Source organism: Alligator mississippiensis, chromosome 12 (genome assembly GCF_030867095.1).
Source record: "Alligator mississippiensis isolate rAllMis1 chromosome 12, rAllMis1, whole genome shotgun sequence".
Classification (NCBI taxonomy): domain Eukaryota; kingdom Metazoa; phylum Chordata; order Crocodylia; family Alligatoridae; genus Alligator; species Alligator mississippiensis.
Window position 1 is genome coordinate 4,177,875 of NC_081835.1, and position 16,447 is coordinate 4,194,321.

The window sequence follows — 16,447 nt, forward strand, 5'->3', positions numbered from 1 at the left end:
CCACGTAGGTCCCACGCGGTCTGAGGCTGTTGCCAATCCCTATGTCTGCAGCATTTCACTGCCTGAGATTATTTCATTGCAATACAATAGTAAGGTGACATGGTTTTTCAGAATCGAAAAATGTGTCCGAATAATCGAACTGGGCATGGTGTCACCGCATGCTTGCAGCACCAAAGGATCCACTATTAATAAAACAGTTAATAGAGGGATTTTCTTGAATGCATACGCAATCTTAGCCCTTTGTCTTCTTCCCTTGCCTTTTTCCATTCCTCCAGACAGATTCAATAACCACGTCTTGATTAAATTCATGATTCAGGCTCTCAAAAGTAGATTTTTACTGTGCCTAAGGAGCCAACAAGCCTTCTCTGTTGCCTGTCAGCCTTTAAGAATGGAAGGGAGAGAAGTACAGGTAAAAAAGAAATTCTCCCAATTTCAGGGACACAAAGCCATTACGTTAAAGCAATCAAATATTTCAGAAGGTCTCTTTTACCTTGTCCTATTCAGCCTTCTGATAAGAGTACCTGGCTCAGTGGTCCTTTGCGTGTCATTAGACCAATCAACCCTCTCTCAAAATTGTGAAGGGTGACAATATCTGTATTTTAATGAAGGACAAGTATGCCCACATGAGAGGATCAATTCAAGGGAGAGGTTGTTCTATTTAGCAAATATTGCACGCATTGCGCTCTCGGCGTGTGCCAACCTTCTGGTGCTGGTTGCTGCTGCTCAAGCTGTTTCTTCCTTTTTGCTTCCAGAACCGGATTCTCATATTGTGTCTTCCTGTTGATGTGGCTGGACAAGGAGGAGAGAAGTAAGTTAGGAAACACTTGGAGTGCCAAACCCAGGTGCAAAAGTCCTCTCGACGAACAGCACCAGAGCCTAATAATAACACAACCCTCACAGCAAGGCGTACAGTGCCGTGCCCACCTACTCGTGCCAAAACACTTATTTAGGAAACCCCCTGATCAGAAGCGGGTGCCTAGAGAAGGGATGGCTAATTCTTTCAAATACAATAAAGGAGTAGTTTATCTGTGGAAAAATGAGATTAAGGCAGAAAGGATGCCCTGTCTGATTACATGTTAAAAGGCAGACCTACATCATCTCTGCTTTAATCAGATTCCCAGAGGTGCAGTCATTCCCTGACTTGCTGAAGTTAAAAAAAGCTGGTAACATCTGTCAGCTATCTGATCAATGCACAGCCGTAAATGTGGTGGCTATTGGGTATTTGCTGCGATTCAGACTAGACAATGTAGAGCTGCGCAGAATGACCCTGGCGCACAAAATATTTGGAACTGGCCTCCAATAAGTAATCCTGGTTTGAACCAGCATAGGGGGGTCCTCAGATGTCCCTGTAGAGCAGCTTGAAGCTCATTTGGCTGCTTTCATGGTAAAAGCAACCCTCGTGAGACTGCAAATACTTGGTTTCAATGTTTATGAACATAACAGAGCTGTGAACACACGTTTTTTTAATGAACAGAATAAACTGACCCCAAGACTGAGTAGAGATGGACTCTGTTTTCTGCAGATGTCAACCATTTTTTGGAGCCTTAGAAAAAAAACTTTGCCAAAACGAAGCTGGTGTGGGACAAGTACGGCAGTCCAGATTCATTCTGGATAACAGGCGCAAGCTGAGATTATCAGCAGAGCCACGTTATCCTCCAACACCCGTTGTTCGAATGCTGGGAAAACAGGCTGCTGAGTTAAGAAAAGCTATGGTGCTTTTGACATGCCGGTCTGCAGGAAGACGTGAGCAAACCGTACAAGGAAAAGGTGGCAAAATAGGCCAGTTTGAAAAGCGGTGAAAAACGCATCTCGAGAACTTCAGACAGTCAATTCTGGGCTGATTTTGATGATAGTCACGTGTCTGATTTCCAAATACTCTCTGCCATGTAGCATCTCTGTGTTTAAAACTTAACCAACCTAAAAATCCTAGCACCCCAAAATAAAAAGCTTATATCCAATTTTTCCAATACGTACTTATGAATCTGGCGTATCACTGGCTTTAAGCGTCTACCTGGAGATAACTGCATTTGGTGGTTAAAATCCATCTTTGCGTCCCAGGCAAAGCTCACCATCGAGAACACGCGTTTCACTGCCCGTCTGAAAGTCCCTGGCACAGCTTTTTTATTAAAAAGAAAGTAATTTGCAGGTAGCTGCAATACATTCGCTATTGAGTTCTGCTCAGAAATCTCTCTGCTTAATTCACAACATGGATATGAAATGCATCTGATGATAGACTGCTGATTTAATTAATCCAGTGAGCAAATGAAAACAAATGCATGAATCCTATAAGAGATGGACAATTTTAATGTATCCATAAAAATTGCTTTAGCTTTTTTCATAAAACCGTCGCTTTCTTTTGCACGGGTGGTTTTAATTTTAAGTGTACATGCAGGAAACAGAAACAGATCTATATTGCATTTGTCGAGGCAGATGATAAATATTAAGTCAAATAAACTTATGCCACATGCTGTTGGCTTCTTATTTAATTTAACCGTAAGGAGTAGCCCTGAATTGAGGGGCATGCAGACACAGAGTGGCATGAGAAATGCTCAAGAGGCCTCTTGGCAACATTTAATAGCTGAAAAATATCTTTGATATCTTCGGCGAATAAATGTCAAGCCTTAATTATGCGTCTGCTAACCTTGTTTCCCAAGGCACAGATGGTAGGGTCATAAATGAGCCAAAGCAGACAGAAAGGGTATGCCACATCTACTCTGAGGGCTATCACAAGCCATCCTAACAGACAGGAGTATACACATAATTAAAAATTCATTTTGTGGGGTCAGCGATGAAACAAAACTTGATCTCCGATTTCCCAAAGGAGAGACCTGACATCTAGAGAAAGAAGACGCTGTTGCAATGCTGGTGACAATTACATTAAACCCGTCGTTCTTGCCGACACAGTGCAGGTTCTTGGTTCACCAAAAGAACACTGTCATGTCTCAATCCTTAAAAATATATATATCGAATCGGTAATCTGCTGTAGGAGAGCACAGTTTGATCGTATTGCTATGCTGGGGGAAGTGCTCAATTAACCATTCAATCATTACAGCCCTGATTAAACAGATCTCAGCTAAAATTGCTTGCATCTTCACAAAGACATCCTTCGTTCCCCAGTTTTTTTAACAAGAGCCTTTAGTAACAGCCAAGTCATTTGCCAAGGAGCCTAGGCCTCTGAGTGTTAAGGCTCTGAGGTTTCCAAGCACTCCCGTCACAGCAGGCCTCTTCCTGCAGGGAAACCCACTTGCAGCAAACATTTCAAGCGTGTCCAGCGCTCTTCTCCGGGCGAGGAGGAAGGTCCGAGCCTGAAACGCTCACCCGCATGCACACGCTAGGGGGTGCAGAAGAGCAAGGGATGATGTGCCCTCTTTAAGGCCGAGCACTTTTAACTGGTCACGTCTTGAGTTTTAGGCTGGTCTTGGATGCTGGTCACTATAAGCTTCCCAAGCCATTAGGGTAGACCCTTTTCTTGTTTCTAGTACCCTCAGTTAGCTCCTGGGTTTTTCCTGGAGGAGTACAAGCATCAGCTTCCCCCAGCACAGAGCCACCGTGCAACTACAGTGACGGTGAAGTGCCCAAACTCCAGTAGAAAAAGCTCTTCCCTATATGTCATGCCAACGAGAAATGCCCGACAGCACTTACTCTACATAGTAGACACCATATACGGGATCTTCGATCTTTTCCCAACCAGCAGGCAGTTCTGGAAACAAAAAAATATTAATATCGTACATGCGTGTTTTTCAGACGGGTATCCTAGTTGCAAGCTGGCTGGCAGAAGTCCACGTAAACCCGTATTTTCACTTATCATACAGCTAATGGGAAAGAGAATAGCCATGGCCATCTTTCTTTCCATCTGGATGAATGTCAGCACATGGTTTACGGAGTACAAATATTAAGGTTTGCTTGTGTCAGCAGTAGGTCTAACAAACCTGTGGAGAGTGGACAATTGTGGCCAGCTGTCTATTATTTATGAAATATGACTGCCTTTTTTTGTTTAAGGGAATGTCCGTGTCTTTCTGGGGATGTTTTAGTTGGGGGAAAGCATGTGTCTGCTAAGCATTCATGGGAACTGTGAATATATACTATATATTTTATATATTCACTATATTGCAACACTTAGTGTGGCAACCAAATGCCTCAAATGGGACCAGGGTCCTATCCTGCCAGCTGCTGCACAGACAGGAAGGCACCTGAAAACAGCACTGATCACCCTAATCAGCTATTTCCATGTTTTAAAATGAGCATAATTGCTGAAAACAGCTCTGTAGATGGAATTAGCCCTTGGAAGCCTATCTACCTACTCTGTGCCGGCATTACTTCTGATCTGGAGGGGTACAGTACTTTAGGCAGAATCAGTAAATGAGAAACAGGCAAAGCAGTTGAGAAAAACTATTACATGTATGTATTACTCGAGGGCCTGAACTTGTTCCTACTAAAGTCAAACCCAAAGCTCCCACTAGGCTTAGGTCCTGAAGCGATGATCCTTATTAGCAGCAGCAATCATGGTTATTAGGGTGGTGCCCATAATTATGGTGCCCCTGGTTCATTACGGTGGTGCCCGTCAACCGGGGATGGGACACCAGCACGGGTAAGCTCTGTACAAAGACAGAATAGATGGGCCTGGCCCTTCAGATCCTACAAAAGTGACATTAAAAAGAGATCCAACCTCTTCTAAGATGCATTCATCTGCAGTCTATTAAAAGACCCTAATGAGAATGAATTCTTTACGAATGCAGCACTTCCTGCTAAAATGACAAAACCAATAGGAAGTAATCTGTGTTTATTCGTTATGGAAAGCAAAGATTTACTTTTATGAACAGCATCAGTTGCTTAGCCAATACAATCAAACAATGGCCCATTAATCAGAATAATGCAACTCTCCAGCTCTGTATTTATAGACGCTGCCATAAGGACAGAAGTAGTTCCAGACTGAAGGCGAACAGAATCCACACAAACACACATGGACTAATTACTCAAAGTTGATGTTTGTGTTAGGAATTGGCTGAACATCAGATGAAATTAATTTCATGGTTTTGGCTCCACATGTCTCTTATTTGCAAATAAAAGGCAGGTTTCCCCTCCGATTCTGGTTTCTTTTTCTGCTTATCGTGTTTTAGCATCTTTGGATTCCTTGAGACATAAACATCGAAATGCAAGCCAGTGCTAACTTTTGGCTAAGGAAACACAGGTCTCGTGAGCAGATCTAGTTTGCATGCTTACGAAACGAACGCTCTGGAAATCGGCATTCCTCTCCAAACCACAAAAGGGGATGTCTACGGTAAAAAGGAAGCTCAAAAACTAAAGGGCCAAGTCCTGGAAGTCTTTAAACAAACTTTAACAAGAACACACTTGAATGGGAGGCCCAGCTGGCGAAAGCACTGCAGGTCTTCCAAAGTTTCTGTGCAGTGAAAGGTATGACACAGACAGGAATCAGGACTGTGCCTGACATTTCAGTCTTCATTTATTCCAATAAAACGAAGAATTACAGGTCTCAACGTTCACAACGGGGGGTGGGTTCTTGCCCATGTGTAACAGTGTGCAATTTGGCCCCTGATGTTTTCACATCTATATCCTATAATGCTCTGTTCTGTTAAAAACAGGATAATTTATATTACTACATATTAAACCCTTTGCGTTTATCTTGTCTATACTTCTTTCGATTTAATTTTCTCACATTTAGGAAACAAACATTAAACTTTAGTTAAATGAACCCGTTGGCATAACTCAATCTGTATTCTTGCTTGAGGGGAGAACTAGCTTCGAAGTTTAGACATTTCCTAACCTCGCTGCAACTGCCTGAACTACTTCAAACTTGAAACTCCTTTCTTGACTTGCAGGCAACTCATGAGCCCCTACAATACATATCTGTCTCTGCTTCCATGATTACTCTCACTGAAATCAAAGTATAGTTAAGAACTGGCTTGAGTAAGAAGAATTAGGACTGTGGTTATCAACTAATGGTTTGCTAGCTAGATGCTTTCTCTCTCCATGAAAAGAAACATATATACATTATACCACATATGGAAAGGTTGCCAGCACCCCCTATCTATCTGGCTGACAGGTGCAAAGCAGGGGAGTTGCATTCAGTTATTTTATAAAACCATTTTATATTTTATTTATTATATTTTATTATTACTCTATTTAGGTTGCATTGCGGTACTGCACTAAAAGAAATGCAGCCCTTAAGGTTACCCGAGTCACACTAGCCACAAGAACAGTATTTTATATAGTTTTTGCAATCCAGTCAATAGTTATTGACTGCTTTGGGCAGATCCATCACACAGAAGTGGGATGCAGTCTAACTTTCAAGTCATTAAGGAAATCAGAGATTAATTCCACTGTAAGGTAGTCCTCTGGCATAGAAAACAATGAACTATAAATGCAATTTATAGCCCTAACAGAGCCAGGGAAAATAAAATCATGTGCAGCCTATTTATGCCTTCTAGCTTCTGAAGCAGACTAGGGCTTGCTAAACAGAAATAACCACAGTCTAACCTTTCTCTACGCCAGAAGCAGACTCAGGTCGCACAGCTAAAGGAGATTGGATATTAAGATAGCATTCTTCAAAACTATGCAGGAAATATCACACCACCAGAGCATCTGAAAAGAGCTAATTTGTAAAATGAATGGCTGAGGCAAAAACTCCTGCTGTTATATTTATAAGCTTAGCAAATGCATTTGGGGAGATATTTTTAGCCACTGTTCGAAATTTCACTATTTTCCCTAAGCGGAGAAATGTCTCGGGCTCCGATCCTGCCTAGATGTCCTTATGGGCTGAACCTTAACTTTGAAGTCAATAGGTCTGGATTTAGAGGTGAAATCCTAACTCCACCGAAGCCAATGGCAACCTCCCCTCCCATCTGCGACTGGACAGGGTCCGGATTTAAACCACTCTGCAGAAAGCTAAAGACGCTCTTAAGCCTTTTCAAGATTGAAGCCTTTTTCCATCTCTCCTCTTCAGCACCCAGTTCATGAGAGACGTGCTTTAGTTTCCATGCCATAGAGAGGGGGAAAAAGCACCTCCTTCCAAGTGCCAGAAAAGTTTTGTTTCTGATTGAGGCCTTGATGAAATTAAAAAGGAAAAAAAAAAACAAAAACTTAAAAAAAAACCAACCTGAAAGATGCAAAATGACAGAAAGGAGAAAGCTAAGCAATTGAAGGCTGAAACCAGTGCAGTTGAAGTCAAACAGCAAAATGAGAGATGGATGATTTACCTAGTTCACTGTCCAGTTCCTCCGTGTGTACCCCTTCTTCTCCAAGGGAACAGCAGTAAACGAGACAGAAAACATTAAAAGAAAATTTCAGATACCAGCACCAAGCAAGAAACCCCCTCCAGCCTACAGCAGAACCAACACCAATTTCAAACAGGACTAGGCCGAGCTTTTGCTTTATCACATCTTAGTGACCAGAATATTTACAGACTTGGATGTGAACCGTAAATACAGTTCCTCCACCGTCATAATCATCATGTCGACCAGTTTACTTTCACAACACAATGGGATGTGATAAAGTGATGTTTTGTTGCAAAGCCATCCTCTCAGACGTATATGTTAGCATATCTACCGGAAAGCCAAAGTTGAGTATTAATGTACAGATTTGAGAGGAAGGCTTTACCCTTAAACTGGAAGTAACTTAGGGACATGAGGTTAAAGTGAATTGGAGATTTGGACCCCCACTCTGCAAAACAAAAGTACCGGCCCCTGCTGTGGAACGTCACTGTTTTCAATGGGAAACCACTGGATGGTGCGGCGTTACGAGATCTTTATGGGTCCGGTTTCAAATGTGCAAGCCATCAATATTCAGCATTGCTGTGTTTATCATTAGCAGCTCTATTTTCATCAGTTAACAATGACACAGTTGATTAAGGTATCACTTAGCTTATCAATGCTAATGCAGTCAGGAAATGAAAGGTGGAGACGAAACTAGAATGCGGATGGCAAAACAAACTTGGACATCATACAGAAAAGCGTAAGCCATGTTAATGAATGGTACAAACAGAAAATACAGGACCAGAAAATTGCCGTTGAATTTTTTGACACTTAAGAAATATTTGACGTGGTCTAATTTACCCATGAACTGTTCTCAATCGAGTACATCAGAGCTATTGTCTGGAAATTGCAGTGTGAAAGGCTAATTGGCAATTTCTTTGTATAGTGTAGTCAACAGAAAACTACTGATGACTTCCAGGGACTGGGACCCCGGCATGGAGAGGATGCAAGGCACGTGCATCCGAAACAAGCTGGACAAGATGTCTAACACCAAAACATTTACTGTACTGAACACATCATGGAACCAGGCCTACACACACACACACACACAACTTCAGATGGGAGTAGTCACATATACACACACACAAACACACATACAGCTTCAAACGGGAGTACAGGGCATTTATACATGTGCTCCAGGAGTGGAGGGAGAGGGAGGTGCTTTAATTAGAGCAGCTCCAAGAGCTGCTTTAATTAAAGCGTCCAGAGCGTCATGTGTATCAGCATCCCCACGCTGAAAAATAGCAGCAAGCTTTAATTAAAGCATCCCTGCCACCTTTTTTCACCACGGGGATGCTGATACACATGACGCTGGAGTCGGCTGTAGCACGGTAATTACCATGCTCCAGCGGACTCAATTAGTTGAGCCTACTCTAACACGCCATAATTACAGCACGTCGAAGCAGCCTCACCGCACGTACATAGGTGCCCATTGACTTTAGCGTAACTACTTGGACAAATGACATCAAGGTTTAACTGCTTTGGGTTGGAATTTGGTAAATTTGGGTAAAGCGTACACAGAAACAGCTTTGACGATTTTACCCCTTTCGAGGCCTGCCTGCTTCCCCACCCCCCGCAAACTCTACATTTTTTGCGAATTCTCAAGAAATATCAGAACAGCGAATTAAAACTGTGCAGCACACTACATGCACCTGTGAAACGATGAATTTAACGAGTTGCTGTTAAAAAATTCTCATTAGTTAGCAAATAGAAGTGGGAAAGATAAAATTAGCTAAACTTAAGAAGCTGCTGAGCAAAGACACTGCTACTCATTAAAACTTATTATACGGCTATATTTTTATAATCCCAATTCAGCTATTCAGACAGCAATTTTTAATTGAAAAGAGGATCAGATTTCTCTATATCCAGAATAAACTAGGGTCCTGAACAGAGATGTAAGGTCCCCCTGACGTGTTGGCTTGTGGCTTGACATAGTTTGCAAGTGCAAGTGTCTCATGCTTAGCCACAGTGGCACATGTCTCTTGCTAACTTCAACTAGACTACTAGGGGAGCTTGAATCTTGCCGTCAGCAGGAGCTAGGACAGGGGAAATGCTTCTGGGAAAAGCCTGGCTTCAGGCAGAAGCAAGCTGAGGATGAGATTTATGTTTTGCTGGATTTTTGTTTCGTGGTGTTGCTTTTTAATGTGCTAATAAAGCTAAACTCCAAAAAGAGGGGGAGCTTAGAGAGTACAAGCTGTTCCCTGCAGACCAGGAACTCCACCTGTATAAAGCTGTGCCACTGATTTCCTGCTGAAACAATTTTTTTTATCCTTATCCCACAAAAGAAACAGCCTAGGGGTAAGGACCTTCTTGCCCAGAGTCCTACAGACAATAGGGCATCTCTGTCTGGTTCAATCCTAGTTTTGCACAATCAGGCACTGGAAAGTAGGGTCCCACATTTCAAAGGGACTACCTAGCAGACACAGACAAACAGTCTGCGCACACTTCCTGTCCATGTTTTGCATGCTCCCTCAAAATCCTGGCATTTTGCACTTGCACAAGTGAGTTGGCTGCCTGGGTATCAAAGAAGAATGCATAGTCCACACTGAGTACGATGTGCAAATTCAGATCGGGGGGAAAACATTGGAGGTCAAAGAATTGCTCATGGAAAATGTAGCAGCAGTTTTAGAGGCCACTTTCAAAACTGATCCAAAATGGACAACTTTGTGCTCACTTCTTTCCTAATTATAACAACATCCCTATTTCACAGGAACCTTGCTCCAAAAGAAGTTTGAGGTAGTGACTAATCACAACGCCCGAGTGAACTTTAGGATGATGGTGCCAACACACATGCACTAAAAACTCTCAAGTTCTCTCTCTTGGGCTAGCACCGTGCCAGTTAAAAGTTTAAAAAGTTAAAATACTACGATAATTTTTGTCTTGAAGGTCATTAGACCATACTTTGAAGCATGTTTTCCCAAATGTCGTACTAATCCTGTCTTATTATGTTTGCAGTTTCTGGTATTGAAGTTTTGTTACTTTCAATGTCTTTTTTTAAGAGGCACTTAAATAAAAGCATCCCCTTTCATTTGGCTGCTTTAGATTGGACATTGGCTTGCATTTTCAACATCTCAAGGAATACAAAATTAGAACAGTGCAAACTATTCAGTGATAAAAATCCATCAATCGGATATCATTTGCATGCAGTGGTCACCGCATGAACTAGACTACCTGAATCTGACACTGAAAAGTGAAGCAATACGTTATCTTTTGAGTCCACCCAAGGAAGGAAATAATAAATGTCCTTTGGATCCATATAAAACATGGGTCAGTAACCTGCAGCTCATGGGCTAGATCCGTCCTGTGGAAACACTGGATACGGCCCGTGGATGTGGGGCTTTAGTGCCATTCAGCAGTGGAGGGCTTTGGCCTGCTGCTGGAAGAGGTTGCCTTCTCCTGACATAAAACATCCTAGGCACAGTATAACACAGTGAATCATTCAGAGTGTATCTCGGTGTGCAAAGGGAAACCAAGCTAGCACGCTTGTTTGAGGGATCCGTATGACATTCAGTATTGGTGAACAGTTAAACCTATTTTGCACAAACATAGAGGTCTCCTACTTATAGCACTGCTGCAGGATAATTTGAAAATCATAATGGTTGCTTTGCTTTTAAGCCACAATGTTATAACAAGCTCATCTGCATAAAGGATAACACTATACACTTCATGTTTGTCATTTTTTCCTTTTCCCTTGTGTAATCATGGAGAAGGGCAGGGGGAGGGGATGGGGGACAGAGGGAGAGAGGCACAAAAATCTATGTACCTAAATTAGACCAAATGCACAGAGTTTTATTTGACTAGTTTCAGTCTCTTACCATCATCTTCACATTCTTCTAGAGGCTTCTGCTGTTTGTTCAGGCACCGTGGGTCTAGCCAAGATGTTGTTTTAGTATTATGGCTGCAAACCAGAAATGGAAACATGACCGTTGTTAATAAATGAGAACTATAGGGTCAGCTCCACTGAAGGCATCTTTTTGATTCAGAAGAAATAGAATTACAATTTTGTTTCAGCAGGTTCGGAGAATTGTATACACATATATACATAGCTACACACACACACACACACACACACAATTAAAATATATTTATATATATACATATTTGATATAGATATCTATATATCAATATTTATCTAGATATAGATATATAGATAGGATTATATATATCTATCTAGTTAGATAAATCAATATATCTATCTAGATAGATAAATCAATATATCTATCTAGATAGATAGATCTATATATATAAATATAGATCTATATAGATATAGATGGCTAGATATCTATATTAGATACTAATATATCTCTATATAGATATAGATGGCTAGATATCTATGTTAGATACTAATATATCTCTATATAGATGGCTAGATATCTAATATATATCTATATAGATATATATTAGATATCTAGCCATCTATAGCTATATATAGGTAGATATATCTATATAGATCTATATAGATATCTATACAGACAGATAGCTCTAGATATCCATATAGACAGATAGCTCTAGATATATCTATCTATCCATCTAGATCTACCTATATATCTATATTGTCTAGATAGATAGATAGATAGATAGATAGATAGATAGATATTAGCTGGAAAGATTCCTGTGCATGTTGCAGGAGTTACTATGTCATGGATCTGCAAACTTTTTCCACCTGTGGATCACATGTCAGTATGGAGATCATCTCCTGGAACCTGCAACGTCCAACAGGAGCCAGGTACTTTTATTTCTTCTGGACTGATTTGCCCAGCTCCTGCCCCTTATTTCCATAACATGTATAAAACGCATTAGCATTGAGTCAAGCACGCACACCGAGACAAGGACAGATCTCTAAGTCAGTTTTAGTGAATAGGAACAGACTTTATAATGCATTAATTCCCCTGCCCTCCCTAATCTTTATGATAAAAGGTTCACCTCATCTTTAAAGACTATTTGGCAGTCCAGGGCCTGAGCTCATTACAAGACTGGGTGTATTATATACCATGCAGCACTCTGCATCCCAGAAGTGTTTCAGGAAAATGATAGCAGAGGGACTAAGTCACCCTCAAGACATAACTGAGGGTTGAATGCCATGTGGGAGATAATAATGACCCCTCTTAGTGTGAGTGGAGGTACACCAGGTAAGATGTTGTGCAGCGTTCCTGACCACAGGCTGTTTTACAAACCAGTGCAGCTCCTGACATGATTCAGATACCTCTGGGGAATGGCCAAATGGCCAGCAATGTAAGGTCCTTGTGAGCAGCAGGGGCCCCACAGCACCCAATGCTTCCCACCCTGGTCTTTCCCCCACCTTATGTCTGGGATTGTAGCCTGTGCAGTAGGGAGGGGTATTCTCTTCTAGGCAGACCCAGGAATCCCTCCCTGGTAACACCTGAGGAAGGGTGCTTGTGCCCAAAGTCTTGCAATTAAATAATTTTATTTTTGCAAAAATCTAGTCGGTCTAATAAAAGATACCATCTCTACCATGAGCTCGCATCCCTGGTAACTTCACCTCTAGCTATTGTAGGGCCATTTTCACGACCACCCTTTAGCAAGACTCTTCTAAATCACAGCCAGACCAGAGCATGTCTACAACATGCAGGAGATGCTCAACGGGTTCGAGTTAACACGCTATTCCAAGTACTAGGCCAAGGGAAAGGCTTCGTACCTGGGTGCACTATATTCAGTCTGCAGACAGAGGTCCTCAGTACCCAGTCCTGCACTGTGCAAGCCTTCAGAACCAAAATATCCTTTTCTTTGCCCAAACCCTGCTTAGCCAGCTATGGCTTTAGCCTTTGGTATCAAGCACCATTTGAACGCTAATGACTAGCTAAACGCTGTGTGAAGAATCCCTCCCACCAGCCCATTCTGTTGATTAAACTGCTCACGTCTGAATAAGTCTATTTAAGTACAATCAGAGCATATTATTTATGGCCTGAAAAAGAAATCAATATTAGTAGCACTTGAAGACTGCCAACAGCCTAACGCGGTCATTAAAAAAAAAACCAAAAACACCCAAAAAACTCCACATCATCATCATGTCCTTTTGATTCTTTCAAAGACCTCGTGCCAAGTTTTGCTGTGAGTTATGCCTCACACATTAGTACTGAATTGGGCTCCTGGTCTTTAATGAGCAGAGCTGGAAGCTAGCTCCGTGGTTGTGCCACAGGCTGAACCTGCAAGAGGAGGGATTTTTCCTCCCACCTCAATACATGCACGCAGGCAGGCTCCTGAACTCAGCTCTCAGGTAATTAGGAGCTTTCATCCCAGCCTAGAAAATAACTGACCTGTTGATCTTGAACCTCTGATCTTTTTCTTTTTAAACTGCTTGTTGATCTTGAAACTATGATTGCATTCCTTGATTGTGCTATTAACAGAGTCCAACTCCCTTTCTGTAACCCACAATCCCTCATCAAGTCTAGTGAATCCAAATGTCTCTGAAGTCTGGAAAAGTGTGGATGTAGATGCAATCACTAGATGAGTGTGTAGGAGGAGTATCACAACAACAGTTTATAACCAGCAAGGATATTTTTTGCTCTGATATGCAACTGTGCATAGGAAATACACATGCAGACACCATCTCTGTATCTCCAGGGTTACCCATAGAGGGGAGGGAGGGAGAGGGAGAAAAAAAAAAACGAGAACAAGAAAAAGATATGCTTTACTCTATAAAATAGACTTCTCCATTCTCGGTATAGGCCATCTCCCAATTTTCAGGTAGAGGACCTAGGTTATCCTCTGCAGGAGGTAGGTATTGGGGGAGGTTCTGAGATGGGTCCGTGGTGGGAACGGTGGTGAGGCTATTATTCACAGGTTGCGGTGCTGTCTCTCTTACGCTCTGCGTATTGTGCTCGTCTGGGTTGCCCGAGTCTGCTGCAGAACAACAGAAATAGAAAGCGTTAATGAGATGCTCCCACATTTTTCTGGCCTGTTCATTTCTTCATGCCTTTGGTTTGAGTTCCCAAACACTTGCTTCACTCTGAATGCATAGCATAGGGCCCTGAGAAAAGAGGCTGCCGAGTTGTCCCGCTATTCCTTCCCAACCCCAATCCTTCGAACTGCTGCACGCAAGAGCCTGCTGAACCGAGGTCAATGGGACTGTGCGTGGTTCGAGGGTCTGCTGAGAGGGTTGCAGGACCGGGGCTTCAGAGAATAAGATCTCTTGTTTCTAAAAGAACTGGACAGGACAATTTCTGCGGGACATAGCTAGGAGCACATATAACACTGTCTGTCCTGCACCTTGTATATCTATAGGGTTTTATACTGCTGCTTATCATCGTTGTATCTAAGCATGTTCAACAGAAAGTCAATAGCAGTGTCTTAGACTCATAGAAATGAGGGTTGAAGGGACCTCAGGAGGTCACATCTAGTCCAGCCCCTGCTCCAAGAAGGACCAGCCCCAGCTACATCATCCCAGCCAAGGTTTTGTCTACCTGGGTCTTAAAACCTCCAAGGGTGGAGACTGTATGACTTCCCTGGGTAACCTGTTCCAATGCTTTACTACCCTCCTCATGAGAAAGTTTTCCTAATATCTAACCTCAACTTCCCTTGCTGCAACTTGAGCCCATTGCTTGTGTCATCTGCCCCCACTGAGACCAGTCCAGCTCCATCCTCTTTGCAGCCCCCCTGCAGGGAGGTGAAGGCTGCTGTTCAATCCCTTTTCAGTCTTCTCTTCTCCACTAAATCAGCCCAGTTCCCTCAGCCTCTCCTCACAAGTCATGCCCCCCAACCCCCGAACCATTTTTGTTGCCCTGCACTGGACTCTCTCCAATGTGTCCACATCCTTTCTGTTGTGGGGGGACCACAACTGGACACCAGACTCCAGATGTGGCCTCTCTAGTGTTGAACAGAGAAGAATCGCTTCCCTCCATCTGCTGGCAATGCTACCAGTGCAGCCCAGTATCCCATTACCCTTTTTTGCAACAAGGGCACACCGTTGACTCATGTCCAGCTCACTGCCCACTGTCACCCCAGGTCCTTTTCTGCAGAGCTGCTGCTTAGCCAGTCAGTCAGTTCCACATTGTGCCTGCCCGCAGGGATGCCTGGACTCTGGGAGAGGTGCAGGGTGCTCAGCATCCGGAGGAACCAGTGTTTGCTTGTCTTCAAAGGAGGAGCATCATTCTGAGGATGTCTGGACCACAGCAGTCCAAAACGATGGTGGAGTTTGACCTCTGCAGGCTTTTCTCACATCCTTAACTACAGCAACTTGTCCACACACCTCAGGCCTGTGCCCCTAAATCCCAGGTGCAGGGAGATTTCAAAAGCACCCAAGTCATTTGCAAATGTTTTAGGTGCTTCTTTGTCCGGTGAGGGCAGTTGTGCTTCTTAAAAAGTCTGGGAATCTGTGGCAGTGCCCCAAATTCTTGACTTGCTCACCCCAAATCAAGGATGTTTGGCTGTCTTTGTGAGTGGTACTAAACGAAAAAAAAATATTTTCCAAACCAGGGAAGGAAAAAAAAGTTCAAGACTCTGCCAACACCCTTACTGTCTGCCTCCAGCACAGGAGCTTTTATCTGTTTGAAAGCAGAGACTGGCAAGATTAAGAAGCTAGCAATCTGCATGGTGCAAGATTCACGCTAGCAAAAACATGCCAAACAAGTCAGAGCCCGGTCTCTCCCACAGAATAGGAAGGATTTTAATATGGTCAGCCCAGATGTGGATGATATGAACTAAGTGCATGACAGTCTTTTGTTGGTGGTGGACAGAAGCTCTTCTGCACCTGTTTGGTGGAGACTATTTGGGGGTGGCTATTACGTTATTGTGACAGGTTAGCAGCTGCCTCTCTCTATAATGCACACCGAGGACAAATACTAGGCATATTATTATATGATGTATTATATATTATATCATGTGTGTGTATATCTATATCTAGATACAGATATCAATATATCTATAGATATCGATATATCTATATCCAGATATCGATATATCTAGATATTGATATACATGCACACACAATATAATACATCGTATAATAATATGCCTAGTATTTGTCCTCGCTGTGCATAGATATATATATACCTATATATTACATACTTATACAATATCTAACATATATTATACAATATATGCTATATTAGATATAATATATTACATAATATTTAACAAGTGTTGAAGAGTTCTCTGCAGCAAAAAAAAAAATAAATCTTTACTCAAAACCCCTAGCTCAGCAGTTCCCAACCTGTGGCAGT

At 42.4% G+C, this 16,447-nt stretch overlaps 1 protein-coding gene across 21 annotated transcripts in view; it reads right to left on the reverse strand.

Moving 5' to 3' along the window:
* Window positions 1-16,447, reverse strand: part of MAGI1 (membrane associated guanylate kinase, WW and PDZ domain containing 1) — a 410,797-nt gene that overhangs the window by 64,853 nt on the left and 329,497 nt on the right. For 12 of the 21 annotated variants that reach the window (XM_019499601.2, XM_019499599.2, XM_019499596.2 and 9 more), the window contains exons 5-9: window positions 13,922-14,129; window positions 11,084-11,166; window positions 7,215-7,253; window positions 3,643-3,700; window positions 701-789 (exon numbers count right to left, since the gene is read on the reverse strand). In XM_019499601.2, the coding sequence (XP_019355146.2) occupies window positions 701-789; window positions 3,643-3,700; window positions 7,215-7,253; window positions 11,084-11,166; window positions 13,922-14,129 (477 nt within the window). The remainder of the gene's footprint in view (window positions 1-700; window positions 790-3,642; window positions 3,701-7,214; window positions 7,254-11,083; window positions 11,167-13,921; window positions 14,130-16,447) is intronic. The other 9 variants (XM_019499609.2, XM_019499608.2, XM_019499611.2 and 6 more) reach the window with 2 other exon arrangements.